The sequence below is a fragment of the Thunnus maccoyii genome, chromosome 22 (assembly GCF_910596095.1).
Source record: "Thunnus maccoyii chromosome 22, fThuMac1.1, whole genome shotgun sequence".
Taxonomy (NCBI): Eukaryota; Metazoa; Chordata; class Actinopteri; order Scombriformes; family Scombridae; genus Thunnus; species Thunnus maccoyii.
In genome coordinates, this window is record NC_056554.1 from 23,343,963 (window position 1) to 23,367,051 (window position 23,089).

General features: G+C 36.7%; 1 protein-coding gene and 1 long non-coding RNA gene across 4 annotated transcripts; one reads left to right on the top strand and one right to left on the bottom strand.

The window, feature by feature from the left end:
* Nucleotides 1-77: 77 nt before the first annotated feature.
* LOC121889807 lies at nucleotides 78-7,783 on the bottom strand. Of its 2 annotated transcripts, XR_006093627.1 has the most exons (9): nucleotides 7,686-7,783; nucleotides 6,680-6,844; nucleotides 6,426-6,508; nucleotides 6,011-6,109; nucleotides 5,722-5,797; nucleotides 5,500-5,625; nucleotides 3,630-3,697; nucleotides 2,800-2,883; nucleotides 78-162 (listed from the first exon to the last, which is right to left on the bottom strand). It is a non-coding gene; the product is annotated as an uncharacterized LOC121889807 (long non-coding RNA). The 2 variants fall into 2 exon arrangements; XR_006093626.1 differs by lacking the exon at nucleotides 5,722-5,797 and having other exon boundaries at nucleotides 7,686-7,782.
* A 5,364-nt stretch (nucleotides 7,784-13,147) lies between these two features.
* Nucleotides 13,148-21,553, top strand: LOC121889681. 2 transcript variants are annotated; one of them, XM_042401842.1, is made up of 10 exons: nucleotides 13,148-13,210; nucleotides 14,890-15,028; nucleotides 15,776-15,950; nucleotides 16,106-16,247; nucleotides 18,546-18,689; nucleotides 18,996-19,048; nucleotides 19,322-19,399; nucleotides 20,153-20,215; nucleotides 20,464-20,564; nucleotides 20,648-21,553. In XM_042401842.1, the coding sequence occupies exons 1-10, from the start codon at nucleotides 13,161-13,163 to the stop codon at nucleotides 20,693-20,695; spliced, it is 993 nt and encodes a 330-aa protein (XP_042257776.1). In that variant the 5' UTR covers nucleotides 13,148-13,160; the 3' UTR covers nucleotides 20,696-21,553. The 2 variants fall into 2 exon arrangements, with proteins under 2 accessions (XP_042257776.1, XP_042257777.1); XM_042401843.1 differs by lacking the exons at nucleotides 13,148-13,210; nucleotides 14,890-15,028 and adding an exon at nucleotides 15,503-15,658.
* The last annotated feature ends 1,536 nt before the right edge of the window (nucleotides 21,554-23,089 follow it).

The window sequence follows — 23,089 nt, forward strand, 5'->3', positions numbered from 1 at the left end:
TGATCTCTGCTGACTAACTCTGTCCTCATCATATCAGACAGGATCTATAGCTGCTGCCTTGATGGACTCACATACTTCAGGATCTGTTCCAGTTGATGGTGTCTGCAGGCTGTAGAGTAGCAGTGAATGTTGTGCTTGTTGTTCCTTCACCTGCAGGCAAATCTAAACATACAAGCAAATATAGTTATTAATCCTTCAGTAAGAACACACAATGATTCATAAATTACAACACATCAGGCAATAAACACATCTAAAGCATAAATTATAGATAACAGTTGACCAGAACTGTTCAATTACATGAGTGAAAAAAGGTCAAGTTTCCAGGTTTAAATTATTTTTGATGGGAATAAGTTATTTTAGCTTTAATGTGTCCTGTAGAGAACTAACAGTCTAACAATGATTAGTATTTAAGTTAGCTATGTTCCTGTTCTTAATATAGAAATGATATTTATGATTCAATATATTTTATTGCACTAGTGTCACCATGACAATGCAAATATGTAAGAAACCATTTAATAATAGATCATATTGGTATTTGACTTGAAACTTTCTTAAATGGACCCATAGTTCAGTGTAGTTGTAGCTCATTTGAATTAAAAAAAAAAAAAAAGATCCAGTAGGTGGCGATACTGCCTAAAAATGAATGAAGAAAATGAATGAATTAATGACTGAAAATGAAAATGGCTTTCTGTCATTGTTAAGGGTTAGAAAATGAAAAATGAAGTTTTGGCCAAAGTACTGATATGATAAAAATAGATTCCCCAGCATCCATTTGTGGACAAATAGACAAAACATTCCAGATGGGTCAAAGACCAGACGAGCCTTTTTTTTGGTTACATTACATTAAATTACATTCCGGATACATTAAATTAACAAAAAAGAGAAGTAAATACATTTATAACATATTAAGTTAAACTATATTGTCTACTTTATCATTTCACTTATATTTGAAGAAAATGAAGTGGAAATATATGTATGAAATAATGTCATGAAGTGCAAAATTGTCAATCAGTGTAATGGTCCGAACTTCAATATCACTATTACATTTCTAACTAAATATATAAAATTCTAAATAAAAGTACACTTTCACTTTCTAGGCATATTTTTATGAATGCCACTATCGTTGTATTAAAAGGATTTTGCATATTGTTTTGATATTAAAATCATCAGGGGACTTTTGTCCCAAATATTCGGTTCATTTGAGGTCATTCAGTGTAATGAGATCAAGAAGCCATTTTGAAATCATATCACAAACTGATAGTCATGTGACAATCTGTGACATCATCAAAAGGACCCCTGAAGACCTATTTATAAAAAAAATAAAATAATAAATATTAGATATTTTCATCTTTTCATCCTGTGGTACAATGAAATACAAATCCACATGTCATTCAGTGAAATGCCAAAAACCACTTTTATATTCAGGTAGATCTAGATTTTTATCTAAACACATGTATTTTTTTAGATAACTGTAATTAACTTTGTAGGTCAAGGTCATTGTTTGATATAGGTGGCTTAGTGTTTGCCTGTAAAATATGATTAAGTATTTTGAGTAGCCATATACGTTTGAAATTTATTAAGGCATTGTTTGCCTACCTGTTATGCACATTGAAAGAGATTTACTGAATCAACATTTTATTTTCTGTGCAATAATTTATACCTCTAAACATTCTTGATTTAAGTCTCTAACTTTTTCAACATATTTTATTACACTAAGCAACATAAAGTGCTATCTTATGCCAATTGTTCTGATAACAGCATTTTACCACACATTCATTGTTCAATAAAATTGTAAAATAAAATGTCATTTATTCAGGATTCTGAATAGTGTAGTCTAATGATGATAATATTACAACAATAGTGGCACTGATGGTAGAATTTTACATTGGTTTTTTAACAAAGCGTCATTCAGTGTAAGAAGTTGTGGTCATTCAGTGTAATGCATATACTAATACAAAAATCAAGCAATATGCTAATAATGAATTTTGTTTATTAAAATATATGCAAAAATATATAATCAAACTAAATAATATTGTATTTTAAACAGATTTCACTTTGGGTTTTTTTTGAGTTTCAATGAAGTGCTTAAATATAGTACTTTAATAAACCATACACATCCATTTTCTTGTGCCATACAAGATTTTTTTGTATTATCAATTTTACTACACTGAATGACATTTTAGGGGTCGTTGTTAAGAAATCAGAGTAAAAATGTAGGTTGATTACCATTTTTTGCAAAAAAAAATATATTAATTTAAGTTAAATAATATTAAGTTAAACAATATACACTCTAATGTCCTGAACAAAGAAGAAATTTTAAGTTGTAGGATAGTTTTTTGGTGCTTGAAAACCCAGTTTCATCTTTGACTCAGATGTACAGGATGTACGTTCATAACTGATTGTGAATATTTGACAGAATTATAGCAGAAATGTGTCTGGATTTGTCCATATTAACATTAGTTACATAACTGCAGCTGTAACATACAATTAACAGAGCTCATCTGCTGCAGTGTTTGATATGATGTTAGATGTTTTTGACCTGCAGCTGTGTTTAAACATACAGAACATCCAGACTGTTACACCACTGCACTAAGTCCTTTGTCTCATTCTACTGCATATAAAGTAGCACTGTACAAATAAACTTTATTTAATTTGACTAAGACCTACATTTAGTTAGTAACAAGGCATAACTGTAACAGTCAATAATAATAATAATAATAATAATAATAATAATAATAATGAGAACATAACAGTGTATTATCAATTACACAGCGACCACAAATAACTGGCTGAACCTACCTGCTTCAGAGTTTGGTGTAGATGGGAGATCAGATGTAACTTCTCCAGCAGCTGGAGGCTTCTGCAGATGTTTCCTGAGAGCATCTGGATAATTATAGAGTAGATATTAGCCTGTTACAAGCAAACACATGTAGCCAACGACAAACACATGTAGCTAACGACAAATAAGTGCTGCAGCCTGTTGCAACAGCTGTGTTTAAGTTCAAACTTAGTTATAACATAAATTATTACTAAGTTGTGATTTATGCATTACTAAAATAAAATCTTGCACCACAGAGATAAGTTACAACATAACAACTAAATATTTACACACGTCTCTGGGGTAGGTGTCAATCATAACATGTCACAGAACTCACTGATCGTAAAACAGCAGTTTTTCTGCCACACAGCGTCATTTTTTCATGAATTGCTGCCATTTTACAACACAGTAATCCAGTATAGACTTAATTTATTGATATGATATTTCAATATTGATCTAGCTTACTACAATGTGCTACAATACCAAGTGGATCATACAAGCTGACACATAGCTAGTGCAACCAAGTGCAGAAATCTACGTTTTTATGGATATAGTGTTAGTCATTATCACTGACATTGGTCTGAAATTTCAGCACAATGCCTTACGTTGTAGGAAGGAGCAGTTATCCAGACAGCTGCTACTGACTTGCCATTCAGATTCATATCCTTCATTTTGTAACGTTATCTGAGTCCAGCAGCTATCGTAGCATCATTGTCTAGCATTAGCTTTATTGCTACTTCGCTAGCTAGCTGCTACAAATGAAACGTCTACACACAAAACGGCATTTTATTGCTAACATAAGACAACATACCTCTATATTGGGCTTTCTTTTCCTCCTCTTTTCTCCATTTTCTTCCTTGTGCACCTGAAGGTTTGGACCTTTACATTATGAAATAAAATGTGAATATCTGCCTCTTGACATCTCCTCACAGACTTTGTCTGTGATGCATCATCCCTGTTTTTCAGTGCACACAGTCAGGGCCAGACTGGGAAAATCATTCACGCCGGGAAATATAGTGTGAAATATAGCCCCAGCCAGGCCACTTTTTAAGCGGGAGGTCTGGGGGTCCCCCTCTAGGAAAATTTTAGTTACAAAGACTTGATTTCCTGCATTCTGGTGAAATTCAGTATTTAGTATTTTAGTAGGGTATTATGCTCTACCATGTTGGCTGCTTTAACATTGACGGGACAATGATGACGCATCGGTAACATTAGCTATGTTAGCTACGTAGCAAATGTTAGCTAGCACGTTTATTTACCTTTCTTTTTTCTCTTTTCTCTCTGCTCCACTCTTCCTCTTTTTTCCACTGTCCATTTGCTGCTAAGTCATTTAGCCACACTAAATGCACTTGCTGCCAAATGCAAAGTGTAACTGCCATCTATTCTCTCTCTCTCTCTTTTTCTATCATGCCTAGCTGTCACAGCATGCAGGGCAGTTCACGGTCAAAAAGTCCGGGCTTGCGCACAGTATGTTTATTTTTCTTTGAGGCCGACCAGTGCCCATCAGACAGCGTGGCGCCCTTGGCGACAGCCTTTATGGCCTATGTCTTTATGCCATTTTTCAGTAAAGTCCAAGCTGATGTATTTTAATGTCTTGTTTTGTCTGATCAACAGTCCCAAATCCCCAAATAATTCAGTTTACTGTCATGCGACACCAAAAAGCTTAAAAAAAGTTCTAGAAATAGTTGAATTGTTGGATTCAACTACTGTGAGGTTGGAAAGGTGTGATGTGTGACGGCCACCATCCACTACAACCTCATGTAAAAAGTAGAATTATCACCTCTCTGACAATGTCAACAAAAACTTTTTCATGTAGAAGATGATTATAAGAGATGGTTAATCTTTGTACAGTTGATGTACAGATGTATTAACTCCTCATCATCTTGTTTTTGTCATATGACCTCTGTCTTTTTCAAAATAAATAAAAGTTATACTCTCTTTTTGTTGTTGAAATTTTCATCCACTCTTTCCTGCTAACGGGCTAAGCTCTTCAGTGGCTCATAACAGTCACTACTTTAGTGTTTTGTTACTTCACCATCCTATAGACAGTGAGAAAGGGAATGTGCTGATATAGTTTTATGAAATTTGAGGAACTTTAAACAGCGAATATAATTTGCAACCTTTGATTGGATTTAAGACGTAATGTTTCCAAAACTCTGCTTTATTTTGCATAATCCTGAATGCAACGTCACTAAGTGTGCATACTGGATACTTCAAGAGTTAGTCATTCAGGTGAATGATGTGTTTATTGATAATGCCAGATATGTTATGAAGTGACCTACTAATACTGGCAATCTTACCCTGACTCTTCAAGATTTATTACAGTAAGATGTTCTGGTAGAAGGCTACTTTCATCCTCATCAGTCATTTCTCTGAACGAACAAATATTATACAGCGTGAATTCAGCCTCAGCTCACAATAAAACCTCTGCATGTCCCTCTGTTATAACACTGTGACTCTGTGCACATGCAAAACAGCTGTCAGTTTATTAGAGCAGCTCTTGCACTGAAATGTTTACTGCACATTATGTGTAATCTCAGTTTGAATTTAAAAAAAATCAGTATGAAGCTTAGACATGTGGGATCAATGCATAATTATCTCTGTCACTCATGATGTGATTGGTCCACTGATGGAACATAATTCTTATAATGATAATCCAAATTTTTCATCAGTAAACATACCTCTCAGTGACTTCAATTCTGTTGGGGTCAAGGGGTGGTGGTTGGGCTCCTTGTTTTCAGGGTAGCTGTCCCCAAATGGCCATAGCTAACTCCTTGACAAAGAGGCCACACACGACACCCTATGACCTGAAATAGATGAAAACAAAACATGTTTTAGAAATGAGTAAAAGTTTTATCATGAAATAGGTTTTCTAGTCTTTTTTACTATTTTATTTTATTTACTTTTATTTATTAAAGGTCAGGAGCCTCTGGATCAGACATCTACGTCGGCCTGGTGCAGTACCTATCAAGCTGGAACCTGACAACATGTCAGGTTCAAGAAAGGACACTAGTAATTGTTGAGCATCTTCCAGCATTGTTCTTTTAACCCTTCTTGTCCCTTTAGTATAAAGCGATCACAGACTAGCCAGGCTGATGCACATGAAATGATCCAAACCAAGTTATCCAATTAACTATTAAAATACTTTTGATGCAATGAAATACACTAGTGGTATTCGACAGTGGTGCCAACCTGTGGAGGTGGTTCTCCCTTAGAGGACCCCCCTCTCTCTTCAATGACTTCAAAACACTGGCCAGCACTCCCAGTCAGGGCACTGGGATAAAGCAGCACCTAGAGGTTGGAGATTTTAAAAGTCCAAAATCCATCTTTTTAGGATGTAGCCAGTTAAACACAACAGATCTATAGACTGTCTTTGCTTTCTTAAATTCAAGACTCTGTACGCTATGATAGAAAGTTCCAAAAAGTACAATATAATAAACTATATTCTTTAAGGTTCCGAGAAATAAATTTGGAGAGACTCTGGACATTTTAATACTAAGATATAAGAGTCTAGTATTTACATAGTATCACCCAAAAACAACAAAAAACCCACCTAAACAGCCATCATGTTTGTAAAAATGTGTTTTTGTGAATATGCAGAGTTTACCTGCTGGTTATGAATCTTACTGCAGGACTGCTGTTGCTGCTGATGACCTCATACAGGGTGCTCAGAGTTGTACATATCTCAGCCTGTGTACAATCATAGTATGAAACAGTGTTTAAACCTGATAGAAATAATTTTGCTAGAGATATGATCACATATCAATCATTATAAAAAGTAGCATTTCATGATTGTTCATTTAATTATTCTGCCTCTAAACAACAATAATACACAAAAATATAGACCTGTTGTAAAGATACCTTCTCTGTGTCAGACTGTTCTGGTGCCATGGCGGTGCAGAGTGGCTCCTTCCAAGAGGATGGGGACAAAAGTCGTCTATCTGGCTGAAGTAAGATGGGGCAGGTGGTGCCATCCACTCCATAAAAGGCACAGTAGGGGTCTGACTGTCAGTGGGCCCGCAGAAACTGACAGACACATGTTAAATATAATGGTATGGCAAAACAAGGGTGCACACTTGTACAGTATATATAGTCATCCATCATGCAGATTAGTCTACCTAGTCTAGAATATAAACTATGGTTCCCAGGTCCAAAACTGTAAATTGTAACTTACATTCAAATTTGAACTTGATTAGACAATTGCTTTTTAATTTTTTTTTGTTTGTGTCCTTCAAATTCATTTAATAACACAATAAAGGGAATAGTTTGACATTTGGGGGAGATATGCTTATTCACCAGTTAGTTGAGAAGATCAATATAATACCACTCTCATGTCTGTATGTTAATTGTATTGCTGGAGCCAGCAGCTGGTTAGCTTAGCTTAGCTTAGCATAAAGACTAGAAACCAGGGAAGACAGTTAGCCTAGCTCTGGCCAAAGGTAATCTGCCTACCAGCACCTCTGAAACTGACAAATTTAGCTAACTTGTTGTATCTCATTCGTTGTATTCGTCCATACAACAAAGAAAGACAACTTGCTGTTTTTCAGGGGATATAACATTACCGCCTTTGATTTTGGGAGAGGCTGCATAAAGTCGAGTGCAATAGTATGTCAGCTAGGTTAATTTGTACTAGCTAACAGTTAACGTTAGCTAAAACATTCACTGAACACAGCTGAGTTCAAATTAACGTTAACGTTAACATTAGTAAACTGTAAATTGCCTTAATTCTCGAGGGTCATATCTAACGCTAGATCACTCTGAATGTGATTTTACCTTCTTTAGAAAAACAATACATCGATATTATAAGTGTAGGACGGTTTATTAAGAGAACGTCACATTATAGGCAGATAAAAGTTAGGCCACTTACCGCAGTAGCAGTCGGCAGTTAGTGGCGGTGAATTTGCTGTCGGTGAATAAAATAGAAGCCCGCCAACCGTCGTCACTAGATGTCGCACTACGCATGTCCTGAACACAGAGATGATTTTTGCCTGGCAACAGCGGGGCCAGCCCGAGTTACACTATCGAGCGACCGAATGTCACGTGACTGAGTGATGGCATTACACTATTGCTCGGCCGAATGCCACTTCCTGTATCAGATTCAAATTAAAAGCCCTCGCTTCAAATTAAAAGCCCTGTAGCGTTTCATATACTGTATTTTTTTTTTTTTTTTTAGCCATGATGCATCACACTGAGCCACAGCCACAGTATATTGCCTTGTTAAATAATACCACTGCATTGGTCAATCAAAACCACAGTTCCTGCACATAAACTATGGAACATGGAATATGCCACCTCAATTATAGCAAACTGTTAAATTGTTTGATTATATGAATTTATTTATTATTTATTTATTTATTTAATTTATTATTTATTGATTAATTTATTTAATTAATTTAAAATAATTATTTTAAATTGATCAATTACATTTTACTTAAAGTAAAATAAATGAATTGAATTTTTAAAAAAAATCTTTTATTGAGAGAAAGAACAGAACAAACCAGGTCTATAGGTCATTATGAATTCACTCAGTTATAGGTTTGAGGGGAAAACAATAAATGAGTTTATACATAAAAGATCAAACCATCTTAACCAGCTTGACCAGCTTACCAGCTGGGCTTTGCCGGTCAGTCCGGCCAGCCAGCTGGCCAATCAGCTTGACCAGCACACACTAGCTTAGCTTGACTGAGTGACCAGCCATATCAAGCTGGCCAGCTATACTGACAAACCAGCAAGACCCGCCTCACCAGCTTGTCCAGTCTGGTAAACCAACTAAACCAGCCTAACACCAGCTAAGACCAGCTAAAACCAGCAACCAACTTAAGCCGGTCTGTGCTGGTTTTTTCAGCAGGGAGTTTATCCACAAATCCATTAGCATTGCTAGCGTTGGTTATCCTTTGAAGCTAACAGTTAGCTACAGTGGTAGGCTGGTAAACAATTTAAACTGTGTTTGGTTGGAGAGGTTACCTCGATAAAGTCATGCACACAACAAGACCACAAACATAAAGTTGGACTCACCTGTATATAATGTTAATATCTGCAGCGGCTCAGTGTGTCCCCAGGCTGGTTTTGCCAATTTCATAGTTTTATATCCAAAGTGTGTAAAAGAAGTTATGAATTATGTTCATTATTTAGGCTATTTGTTTATTTATTTAGTGTAGCTCTCCTTAAATTGAGTGGCAGCCAACATGCTTCAAAACATGCATGCAAACATGGCAAGCTGTTTGACTTCCTCTGTCACTAATCTTTGTACAAGTTGGATAATGGAACAAGCGGAAACTTTTGTGTGCTGAACTCTTATAACAATGAAATCAGGAAATACCCCCAAAAATGAGGCTATCCATTATACAACGTGAACAACTTAAATTATTTTTACAGTTAATTATACAGTTGACAGGCATTGCTTTGTGACTAATAATATATAGATTACAAGATGGTTATATACTTAAGAAACATTGAATCAAACTTCTGGCTTTAAGGAACACAGAAATTCAAGCTAAGCCCTAACTGAACTCATGATACAGGTTTGGACTTACTTTATCTGAAGTCACAGCAGAGTGAAAAACAACTGGGGAAGATGTGCTTTGGAATGTGGGTGTGTGTGTATGTATGAGAATTGAAAGTGAAAGGAGAATTGGAATGGATAGAGTTGTCCAAACTCATCAAACAAATTGATGAGGTTTCATTATGATAATTAATGCGGTATCATCTGAAACTTGAGTTGATAAAGAATGTAGCAGTTCTTAGTAAGTGTCATATATTCCACTTGGGATTCGTCCCACACAGTTTGGGGAGAGTCTGGAGGTGAGGAGATGGTTCTGTGAGGAGTCAAAACTGACACTTTAATGTGAAGAAAGGGTTCTCAGTTTATGAGGGTGCGACGAAAATGACTTTTACACACCTGATATTTTTTTCAATTTCTCTAAGGAAGTAAAGAGTAAATTACCCACATTACAAATCTATAAAACTGAAAAAAAGCTAATAATCATTTCACCATTTCATATTGAGTTTCTCACATGCTGCTTTTCTTTTTTGGGTACTTTAATACTTTGTCTTAAGGTCCCAATACATTTGTGATTTTGGGTGTACCCACACCACAGTTTCCCATTGTGAGAACAATTTCTCTCATTTACAAAGTGCTTCACAGTGCTATGAAATTGATTCACCAGCCACTCATTGCATGTAACATGATCAAAACTGATATGTGAAATCTTGCACTCATGTGAGTAATTGCTGTAATCTGTCAGTTTCAAATGTGAAAGTAAGCTTGTTGTCTCTTGCTTCCTCTTTATTTCCTCCCTTCTGGCCAGTTATCATCTTATCTCCTATACACTGTAGATATATTGTATTATAGCTATTTCAGTGCTAAATCATTGGTACTGTGTCTTTCAAGACGTTTAATGAACGCCGTTGAACTACTTTCTTTTCCACTCACTTCCTTGCTTTGTCTCTTCTTAATTGTTATTAGTACAGGGGTGGTGGTGAAGTTGGGAAAGTAAAGGAGGAAGAGGACTTCAAAACTTCAGGGGTCCTCCCATGAAAATTGTTATTGTTACAGCTTCCTTTTGGGTTAATTGTTTGATTTCAGATTTGAAGAGATATATTAAGTCAGAGAGCGAGAGAGTCTGTTTGTATGGTGTTTGTCTGTATTGAGCGACGATTATATATCACTATGACTGTCACCCTGCTGCTGCCTCTGCTGCTGCTCTGTGGCTCCCAGGCTTCTCATTACCATGGGACAGTGATGACTTTCACCCCCAAATTCAGGATGTGTCAAGATGATGAATCTGTCAGGGTAGGTACAACCACAACAAAGATAACAGTGTCACGCCTTTTCATTGCATTTAATTTTGCAGATATAAATCCTAAATTTTGTTTCAAGGTTGCTGTTGCTAATTATATTATATAATATATATATATTATTTTATTGTACTTCTTAATTACTACCTTATGTTGTTTTTTTACTTTCTCAGTCTTTATTTTTTGTCTCTCCTGTTCTCATTTTTTGTTGTCTTGCTGTCAGTTTTAATCTTAATATACCTTAATTTCCTTAAAGGTAATATACAACAAATTTACTCAATAGATTAAGTGATATAAGCCTCCAAACACACTTAAATATATATTTTCTTAATATTATCTCTACAGTGCAATGTTTACTGTAAATGTACTGTTTTCTTTTACTTCCCTTTCTCTGCTGTGGCCAAAATAATAAAATAAACATGTCCAGCAAAGTGGAGGGAGTTTCTCAATATTGGGAAAACTGTCACTTCACTTACTGACCTAATATTATTTGTCAGTGACATCTTTTCAATTTGATATGTGGAACTGTTTAACTCCTTCCAGCCTCGTTAGATTACAATGCATGGACACTGAAGCACAAAGCCTTATTTAAACATATATTAAGTGTAAGTTCTACACACTAAAAATCACTGGGTTATAATTTTACCCAGTTTGCATCAATATAGTACCAACACGGTACTGGGGTGATGTTGTTTTGACCCAGTTTTAGTTATTACTGTTACTGTTGGATTATTTACCCAAACTAAAGCTTGTTATAATCTACTCTACTCATTTTAGACTTACATGTCGCAGTTTGTTATTGATTGTTAATAGCTTGTGTATCTTTTGAATGTCATATGCACATTGTTTTGTGGTTTTTATGTAAAGCTTGTTGTGTGTAACAGACTGCTGCTGGGTAAAGTTAACCCAATGTTGTGTTGGTGCTATATTGACCCAAACTGGGTGAAATTTAGTCCAGTGATTTATAGGTAGGTGTTCACTTCCCATTAACCCTTCCCATCAACCTAGAGGGATCAACAGGAAACACCAAAATAAAACAAGATGTAACAAATTACCAATCAATCTTCTGCTTAAAATTGACTTGTAAAATTGTGACCTCCCATTTGGGAAATATAAGGGAATATCAGTTTAAATATTTTTTGTTGATAGATTTATATCCTGTAATTCTATTGTATGCAGTGAGTCCACAACAATGATACAACAGTAATGACAATAAACATTAAGCACTGACAATTTATTTTCTCAATCAGCTTCTTATTGTGAGCACCATGAACACCAAAATTTCTGTATTTACTTTTGCTTTTGTTTTTTGTTGTCTGTGCTCATATCATTGGTAAAGTAAGCGGGGCTCATGTGGGAAAAGCTGACATCACATACTTCCATGCACAAATTGGACTTTAGCAATATTTGAATCAGAATCTGATGGCAGTTTTTGGGTTATTTTGTAACTGTAACTACGGTTGCTTGAGGTCTTTGTCAGTTGAATGTCAACAGATGTCATTTTTTGGGAAATTTAGAAATGACGATCCAGTTGACGCTGGGTTAGGCAGAACCCTAAAGCTTTAATTCTGCTTCTTCAGGCTGCATGTAGGTGAACGAGCATAGGGGTGTATGTAGTACAATTACGAGCAATAATTAATAGCTGAAGTGATGTTTACATAATTGTATTCACTTTGTGATAGAGATAGCAGAAAGTCTACGTAGAGATGACTTTGTTAGATCTAAAAAGGAGAGGATTACTGAGCCTTTCTTCAACCTGCCATGTGTTGTCCATGTGGTATCCTCATAGTCACTGATGGGTAGTCACATTTCTGAGGCGCATGTACTACATGCATAGGCTCGCTTGCCTCGCCAAAACCTTCTGATGCATAAGTATAAATTCAGCTTAACTGACATGGATCCAAGCTGAGCTCAGCCCACATTCTCCTCTAGAAAACAAACTACAAACCTTTTACATCCTCCTTTAAAATCCTATAGGGGGTGAACACAGCACGTTCCATCCTTGCATCAATATGAGTAATTTATAATGTCATAAGAGGACATATCGTTATGATATTGCAGGTGGTCTTTCACTACAAGCTGAACTTCCACTCGTGCACAGATGAGGACTTGTGGAAATGTGTCAGCGGGGACTGTGGGACTGAAAGTGTAGAACTGTACATCGTGGATCAGGAGGCTGAAATATGGTGTCAGAGGGAAGGAGTCATGTTTCGGCAGGTTTCCACCAATGCTCTGTTTCAGCTGCGGTTAGTAACACATCATATCACACAGTACATCACACAACCAGACAATCAGCAATGCAAGTCCATCAGCCTTGTCATCCATCAAACTATTGGTACACTCATGTTTGCCTGTATCAGTGCTAGTTGTCCACCTGAACTATGTCACAGACTTTGATAGATTTATTCAGGCTTAGAAAATAACCTCATCACCTCCAATGAAATTCCATCAAAGGTTGGACAGTGGCAACTGGATGAATGGTCTCAAAAATGGCATCAGTAGGTGGAGGGCTGTAACCAAGGTGGACCTGAGGATTCGGTCCGACATGGGCCAACCAAACAGTTCGCCTCAGACCACCATCCTGCCAATCCTGCGGTAAACCTCTTCACTGCTTTCAGTTTTGTTATACATCCGTATAATATCTGTGAATAAATAAGAATGACTCAGGCAGGCTGCACACTGCCCGTTATCTCATCAGACCTGGAGTAAAAGCTGTTTGATAACTTTATGGCACAAAGTGATGTTGCCTCACAGCAAAAACCAGGAAACATGTTACTTTGCAAGGAACACATATCACTCAAAAAAGTAATACTAACAAAAAATAAAATGTTAATCTATTAAAAAAATAGCATCATGTGATGGTTGAATCTCAAATAAACTTAAACCTTTTTTTTAAGTTTAAAGCTTAGTAGAGCTCACTAGAGGGCAAAAAAAAGCTAACAAAAACAGTTGCCCATTTCCACATCCAGCAGTACTGGAGCAACATTATCATTCATTTGGAGTCGTGTTTCTGTCCACCTGGTGAACGTAAGTCCAATATTCACTCTGTTTTTGCTCTCTACCAACTGCTGAGGATAGTGATCCATAGTCTCAATGACGATAATAAATTCCCATAAAATTCCCAACAACCCAGGAACCCAAAAGTTCCCAAAAGTCATTAATGACAACCTATAAACACCACACAATCCTTAGTGTTTCACATGATAATAGGAATAACAAAGTGAGCTTTGTCAAAAAGACATTAATTGCAGTCATAATGTCTCTGCATATTGGAATTATACACAAGGAAGTGCATCATCTGAAGGACAGGTTCACAATTTTTCATTTTTGTATTAAATCAACAGTCAGGAACCCAAATGAACAGTGAAACCTGTCTTTTTCTTGCTGTAATCATTCCTCCTGTTCATACTGACCATTAGAAGATTCCTTCATAATGCACTTACAATGTAAGTGATGGGGGACAAAATCCACAGTCCTCCTTCTGTGCAAAAATGTATTTAAAAGTTTATCTGAAGTTAATATGAAGCTTCAGCGTCCAAATGAGTCATATCAAGTAGATATCTTTCAACGTTACAGTCTTTTTAGTGCCAGTCTCTCTTTTTGTTAATATACTTCCACCGCAGCTTAACAGGGAAACACTGTCTGAGGAAACACAAAGAGAGAATTTGATGCTAAAAAGACTGTAAATGTGGCAGATATCCACTTGATATGACTAACTCAGACTGCTGAAGCCTCATATAAGCTCAAACTCTTAAATGCATTTTGTGCAAAACCTCTTTCAGTGTTCATATGGACACCTAACTGTTGTTTTAAGACTTGAAAAATTGTGAACCTGTCCTTTAAGGAAATACAGGTGAGGCAACAACTCTGTTCACAACTGACGTGTTTGTAACAAGGTCTTTTATTGATGAGGAATGTGAGGTGACAAAATGTCAAAATCAAGAATGCAAATGCACTTAAGCTACATAGGCCTAATCAGATTTTCGGACCTTTATTCACAGAGAACACATTTAGCAGTGAGAGCATACATGCTGAATCAAAGTCTATGTAAACGATATATCTTTATCTTCTTTTTCAGACTTTTGGGGCTAATTAAATCAAATATCATTATCATCAAATCATTTTCTCTTAAATTATGATACTTTCCTGGGGTGACTTTGGACAAGATACTTTAAGTGATTTTAAGCTTGGTCATTGTAATCATTGCATTATCAAAGTGAGTAGGTTACACACTGTGCTGCCTCTGATGTCTCTGTCTCTCACTACTTTGCTAGAGTTCCTTCAAACTGTCAGAGAGACTACAACCTGTTGGCCTTTGACGCTGATGGAGACGAGGTGAAATGCAGATATGGAAATACAGCAGCAGAAGAATGTAATCCCTGCACACCACCGTCTGTTCTGACCATTTCACCAGTGAGTTGTTTTTTTTTACATCATGGATTGTAAATTTACAAGACTTTCAGGTTATTTGCAGCATTAATCACTCTGCACCATATGTGACATTTTAAGATTGGAAACCATGGTACATATATGTATATTCTTGTATTATTTATTAAACTTTGATGACATCTGGTGGTATACACATCAGTGGAAATTAACTATATACATTTACTGAAGTATTGTACTTAACAACAAGTGTGAGGTACTTCTACCATAATATATTTCAAAAGGAAGTATTTTATTTTTTATTCCACTATATTAATTCACAACTATAATTAATAGTTACTTATCAGATTATGATTTTACAATACTGTTAGGTTGGGCAGTTTGCTCTTTAGTAATCATTAGTAGTTCCTTCTCTCCTTTTGGCTGGCTGGTAGTGGGCGGGGCTTATCAATTAACCTGGTGGCCCAGGTGTGATAAGGGTAACAGCGTCCAGAAGTGATTTTGGTGCTGAACAGATGTTAGAGTAAGAACCTTGACACTACATTAACTTTCTTCTTTAACCGTGAAACCTGCAAGCCGTCGTGTCTTTGCATTTATGCTTCCCTGACAATGAACAATGAGACTGAAGGTGGATGTTTGTAAAATAGGAGCCAGATGGTAAAAGATTTACTATAAAATGGATATGAACCGTTTCAGAAATGATGTCATCATGTGTACAAAACAAAGACAACTTATATTAACTGACAATGGTTTGTCTATTTTCTCTCTTTTCAGACTTGTACTTTATCATTTCACTCCACCAGCAGCAGTAATGAAGGTCCGTATGCGGTACAGCTGGAGATGGAGGACTTCCCCCGCCACACTATCTCCCTCTTTCAAAGTGATGGTGTGGAAACAAGAACTCCCTGTGATGCTCTCAGCAAAATACCGATCAGATTTGTTTTAATGGGTAGGATATCTCTCACTATACTTTTTTTCAGTGAAGACAGAGTTTATTTACTTAGCAGGAAAACAAACCTACTCAATAACTTTCATTTCACTCACAAAAAATAAATGTGCTACACATAGTCCGCACCTGTTTCACCTGGATTATCTCAATTTCAGTGGACACTGCTGTGCCATGCTGCACAGAGGGAAAGTATCTGCCCAGGTTTCTGCCTCCAACTCCAGCCAATGGTGCGCAGCTGATCGCATATGTCAACCAGCCCCTGGAAATTAACATCAAGGCAGAGGCAACAAAGTCCCAGTGAGTGAAAAGCAAAACCATTTAAATATTAGAAGACTAAAGGCTAAAAATACACTGTGACTTGAAGCATGGGACAGGAATCCGGTCCCTGGTGGCAAAGTCACATGCTTTGTACACCAACCCAAGCATGTAACAAGTACCTTTCTATGCTTTTTGCTGAGATAACATGTCTAACTAAAAAAACAAACAAAAAAAGGAGAACGTGGACCGAAGACAAAACAAAAATCACACATGAAATTCACATTTTCATTTCATTACATTTACAAATTCACAAAAAATACCATATATAGTATGAAAATCCATCACATACGAAATGCTATTTAACATGTGGTAACCCACATTTGTTTTATATGTAGCAGGATTATTTATCGCAAGATATCTTATGTTAGACATGTGAAACACATGAAATTCCCTGAATCCCTGTATCATGTGAATTTATTACAAGTGGAATGTCTGAAAACAACATGTGCCTGTATGTGATACATGTGTAAAAAAATGGCATCATAAATTCACACATCCTTTTTTTTATAAGATATACTAATTGTGAAGTATTGTTAAAGGTGTAATATTATGAATTGGAATGACATGTTAAACATATTCATATGAAGACATGTATTACACCAGATTAAGGCCATACTGCTTTTATTTGCCACATGCAGTGTGTAAAGTGAGTCTGAGGACTCTCACTTTTTAAGGTGTAAGTAAACAGAATCTCACAAATGATAAAAGCAAAATAATATTGTGTTTCAGTATGAGTAACAACAGTGGTGGAAGAAGTATTCTGATCCTTAATTTGAGTAAAAATACCAATACAGCGATGTAAAAATACTCCATTACAAGTAAAAGTCCTGCATGAAAAATCCCACTCAAGTAAAAGTACATAAGTATTATGAGCTTGATGTCGTTAAAGTATTGCAGTAAAAGTACATAAGTATTATGAGCTTGATGTAGTTAAAGTATTGCAGTAAAAGTAGTGGTTTGGTCCCTCTGACTGATATATTATTATATATGACATCATTAGATTATTAATAGTGAAGCATCAGTGTTAGAGCAGCATGTTACTGTTGTAGCTGCTGGAGGTGGAGCTAGTTTCAACTACTTAATATAAAGTTAGCTAGTTTAGTCCAGTGGTTCCCAACCTAGGGGTCGGGTCCCTCCAAAGGGTCACCAGATAAATCTGAGGGGTGGTGAGATGATTAATGGGAGAGGAAAGAAGAAAAAACAAAGTTCTGATACACAAATCTGTTTTCATGCAAGAACTGAGATGTTTACAACTTCCAGGAATTGTGTACAGATCCTTGCAACATAGGGCCATGCATTATCATGCTGCAACATGAGGCAATGGCGGTGGATAAATAGCACAACAATGGGCCTCAGGATCTTGTTACAGTATCTCTGTGCATTCAAATTGTGCAACAATTTCAACCAACCAAACTTATGAACTGAAGTGACTAATATTATTACAGAAAATCACACATTGTTCACTTTTGTTAAATTTCCACAGAAGACAATCATTTTCACAGAACTATATCAGGGTGCAGTGTCTCATGCAACATTTTAAGTGGGGTCACCTATTGTTTATTTTGCTCCTGAAACCTGGGATCTTTTAGCTTTCACAAGTGCATCAATATCAGGCGTCACATCCTGAGTGGCAGCCAATTTCAGGATGTTATTCAAGTGCTTGTGCATGAGCCTTGAGCGCAGCTTTGTTTTATTGATGTTCATTGCAGAGAAAACCTGTTCACAAAGATATGTGGTTCCAAACATGCACAACACTTTTGCAGCAAGGGCTGTCAAGTTGGGGTAACCTGGCAATAGATACCGATAAAATGTGTCCAAGCCAGCTGCGGCAAATTTGCCCCTCAAATCTGAGTCACACTGCATGTCTATTATTTCAAGTTGGATGTTGACAGGCAGATCAGAGGCATTCACGGTGAATGTCGAGCAAAAAACTGTGAAGTCTTTCTCCAGTTCACCAAAGCGTTGCTCAAACTCCCGCAATAGTCCTGTAATTTTATCTTTGAGACAAGGAAAGTGAGCTGCATCACCACCTGCCAGTTGTCTTCCACAATGACAGCTTCAACTTGAACGCACATATGCTGTCATAATACTATGTGACAACTTTGTTGTGGCCTTGCAGCATTTTTGTTCAAGTTATTCAAGTGCTCTGTAACATCTACCATAAATGCAAGGTTTCAAGTCGTAACATTTGTTGTTTTCTTTCACTTGGCCAACCAAGTTCTGATGTTTTGATAAAGTCTAATTTATCTCTGCATACTGTGTCTTGTGTTTTTAAAGGGTTTCACAGCTTTTCTTCAGTGGGCCGCATGGCATGGTAAAGCAGACTGGATCAGAGGGACAGTTCCTCTTGAACTGGACTACATCAGAGAAGGAAAATGGAGAAAACCATCCCATCTGCTTTGTAGTCCAGGCAGTGAACAAGTCAGTCTGTTGTCTCTGTACTCATCTAATGTAATTAAAATTATATGCATAGTTTCGCTAAAGTGTAATATGAAAATGTAAGTATGAAGAGTGCATCATAATTCCTTATTCTCACAGTGGCAAATCTTTAACTTAATACCAGTACAGGTAAAAGTATTTTTTGGAGGTACATTAATCAGTATTTCTGTGATGTACAAGATTCAAACTGTTGAAATGATACCTCTTAACAAAGCAGCATTTTCCTGGTTTTATTTTGTGCAAATATTTAATTTTGTTTAAAAAAACGCTCTTGATTTAATTTTTCAGCCTGAACAAGTATCACTCAGAGCTTCAATGTGTGATTGTAAACGTTAGAAACGGTGAGTAGAGTCAGCTCGATGTTTATTTCCATTTCATTTGCTGCTTTTCACAATTATTTTTTTATGTTTGTTATACTTGCAGAACTTACCACCACAACGCTGCCAACAACTACAACAAACACACCAACTACCCCACAAAGTACAACCATTGCTCCCTTCATTAAGTGAATTATAGAGCAGCTCAACCAATCATAAATTCATATTTACATTTCCTTTGCTGCTTTTCACAATTATTTTATGTTTCAATTATTTTTATGTTTGTGATACTTGCAGAACCAACCACCACAATGCTGCCGACAACTACAACAAACACACCAACTGCCTCACAAAGTACAACCATCGCTCCCTCCGGTAAGTGAATCATAGAAGAACTCAAGCAATCATCAGTTCCTCACCAACACTACATCTTATGCCATTAAGAGCTTGTTGTCTTGCCCTGTCTGAAGTGTTTGTCCTGCACATGGTCATGTGTAAAAAGCTGATTACAAACCTGGTTACATGTATACATATCAGAAATCTGCATTATCCAGGAGAAATACACCAGGGGAAATCAGGTTTCTCTAATCCCCTACCCTGATTGGGAAACCAGGTTTCTCGTTTACATGACATTTAATGAATCAGCTTACCGGTGAAAGCTGACTGTAACCAAGTTACCTTAATGCAGGTCAATGCCCTGATTGCCTCTCTGCAGGTGCTGACTTGTATCTGAGCCACTTCACACTTGACTCTAAATCGAAACAGAAACCCTGTCTACGGCCCTGATCACACAAAGCACCTGGTCATTAGCTTTCTGCTAGTTAACAGGCACTCTGCTCCACCTGTGCCATTGTTAGAAGTGTTGACCAAGAAGTTATCCATCTCAGAGAAAATCTCATCCATCACTGGTATCTTGCCAATGGAGCTATTGAACTACCTCATTGACCTCTGCCACAGTAACTGGCGAGGCCTTCCCTGAGTCTTTTAGTTGCCTTTGATGACAGCATAAACCTAAACATTGGGTTTACTGAGAGCATTAGATATCCCTTTGCTAAAATGGACATATGGTGTTTTGCAGTGAAATCCTTTAATGTCTTGAGTCTGAATTTCACCCTCATTATTATACAGTCCCTGAAAATGAAACAGAAGTTCAGAGCAACAGGACAAAGGAGCTAGATGAGTCCATATACAGTAAGTATTTACTACTACAGTGAGTAAATATACAATTTCACCTCTGCTCTAGAAAACATTAGAATATCTTCTTTACAATTCCATTAAGCACCTAATGTTGTATTCTTTGAGTTTTGACTGTACAAAATCATTCAAGATTCATTGTTAACATTTGACACACTTTGAAATAACTTTCTTAAGTTGATTAAGTTAGACAGTGCACAGATATTGATGCTTCTCATGTCAACATATTGCATACATTCTTTCAGGTCATGAAAACAGTGGTGTTGGCAAAGTTGTTGGCATTGTGTTTGGTGTTGGAATTGTGGGCATTATTGCTGGCGTTGCAGTATGGGCTGTGAGGAGATATGTAAGTCAAAAACCTTTTTTATTGTAGTTATTTAACTGTGTAAACAAAGTGTGACATAAACCAATTTTCCTGCATTTTCACAGAAAAGACAAGGCAGGTGGTCCATAGATGGGATGCAGCAATTGCAGTGAGGGGAGGGAGGACTCGAAACCTTAAAGAGTGGAGGAGCAAAGAACAGCCCTTGTTGGGCAGTTGATGAACATCATAATATATATATGGATAAACAAGAGCTTCGTGTTAGATTAATGTTTATGTTAGAATAATCTATGTCCAGTATTACAGATGTATGTAGAGGCTGATGATTTGCTGTTATATTCTAACCTCCAGTACTGAAAAATTTAAAATGTGATCATGAAACAAAAATAAAACTGAAATCATGAAATTCAAGTGAAATTGCTTTTAAGCAGACATGTGCACATGTTTGCAATACAGATATGCATGTGTAAGTTTCTCCCTTTAATGAATATCAGATCCTAATTGTGATTGAAAAACTGTTCTGAGCAGACGGTCACAGGGTGTTGTCTTTTCCATGTCAAATAAAAGGACCCGACTTCAGAAACCCTTAAAATACATCTACATATATGCATGTGAAGTTTTTTTATTTTTTTATATAAAAATGCTTAATTTTGTCTTTAAGGGAGAGCTTTAGTTGAGAGCAGACGTCCTAAAGAGACGTCCTCTCCACATGGGATAAACGCCTTTGGGCATTACAGTATTTTAACAGTTTAACAGTGATGTTATGTCTTTTACATTTTACATAATCCTCCTTTATTCTGGTTGGTGTGTATATCCCACTTCTGTGGTAGGCCTGTGTTAGTGAAACCTTACAACACCTGGCTGACCAGAGGGCTACTGCACAAAACTGCTCCAGACCAGGCTAACAGCCAGGCTTGCTTGATCCTGGTGCCTTATCAGTTCAGTCAGCTGTCACTCTGATCGCAAATAAATGTGTTTTACAATTTTTCCATGGTCTTCTGTATGTATTTTTCCTCGTTTTAAATAGCCTGCATTAAAATACCACAGATACATTGTCATTCAGTTAAGTAGGCCTACTATTATTTTAATTGTAACCATTATCATTTTTTATAATCATTCATGTGAGTCATTATTACTGTTAGGCCTATTGTTATATCGTGTTTATGAAGACTGCTGTTCATATTGCTGTCAGAGGTTTGATGAATATGTGTATTATTGCAGTTGTTGAGATGATTAGAAATGGTTAATGAAGTTGCAAAGGTGGTTTCAATGAAGTCAGTCACAAGGGCAATATATAAAGTCCCATTCATGTGTGTTTCTTCCTTCACAATGGCGTGCTCTTTTTTGGATGACGTGTTAGATGAAGAAGCATTAATACTGAGAAGAGCTTCCCAACGTGAGAGAGAGTTTCGGGACAGGTCGGACCCGTTGGCATTTCCCGAAACTACGTGCATGAGAGGTCTTGATTTTCCGGTGATGGCATCTGTTACTTGTGCAGACTGCGGGGTCCCTAAATTCAGCACTGCACAGCACGGAGCTACGCCCTCAACATCCCACAGATGATCTGTGTTGCACTATGTTTCTTTGCAGGTGGCATGTTCTTATATTCATTTGGAGATACTGAAAATCTGAATAAAGGCATTATTTGCCGCTCCATCAGAAATGTGTATTTGGCATTAAAAACACTGGCACACATCTGCATCACCTTCCCTGGCCACAGAAGAATTTGCTACATTAAAGAGGAATTCTATAAGATTGCCGGTAACATGAATTACAGATTACAAAAACAGTGTTACATTAGAACAGTCACAGTAGGATACTCATTATTTTGTGTTACAACTTCCCTTATGTCATTGGAAATCCTTCCACAGTATCACTGTTCAGGTAAGAATAAGTTATGGTTACTGTCAACTACATAAATTAATTCTGTGCATTAATTGACCTTAATAGGCAACATCTTATTGTTTCAGATGATCTTTGATGCTGACTGCATAATTAGTAATTTAGAAGCAAAGTGGCCTGGCTCAGTCCATGACAAATTAATTGTCTTGTGGCTGACAACAGGTTTGTGGTTTTTGGTGAAGGGAGTGGTCTATTTTATGACGAGGTTGACTGTCATGTAGTTCTCGTACAGATGAGAAGCAAAAAGATCATCAGCAAACTGTCCTATGGAGATTTGTGGTGACATTTACTGACAGCACAGAATGAAATCATAACTTTCTAAAGAATGTTTTTATAATTTAATATTTAATAAAATGCTGACATCTGTTTACAGCCTGAGTTGATTACTTCTTAAAGATTTAAAGGTAACACTGAGCTCTATAGAGTTTGCAAAATGTATGAATTTTGTTGCAGATCAGTGTTTTCTTTAATATGTTATTTCTATTGTTCACCTCTCTCATGATGTAGCAGGGTGATTGTCTGTCATTTATATCCTGTTATGATGTTGGATGTTAAATGTGTTCAAAGGTCCAAAACTTCATCTTGCTCTGAACAATTCGTGTTGCAGCAGTCTTTTCTACCCTGCTGACAAGCTGATGTCAGCTCAT

Excerpts from the sequence above, each read along its gene's own strand:
- LOC121889681 (XM_042401842.1), top strand. The coding sequence starts at position 13,161 with ATGGGCCAACCAAACAGTTCGCCTCAGACCACCATCCTGCCAATCCTG. Across the intron at positions 13,211-14,889 it reads ACCATCCTGCCAATCCTGCG|AGTTCCTTCAAACTGTCAGA; the intron begins GTAAACCTCTTC and ends CTACTTTGCTAG. Across the intron at positions 16,248-18,545 it reads GCAGAGGCAACAAAGTCCCA|GGTTTCACAGCTTTTCTTCA; the intron begins GTGAGTGAAAAG and ends GTGTTTTTAAAG.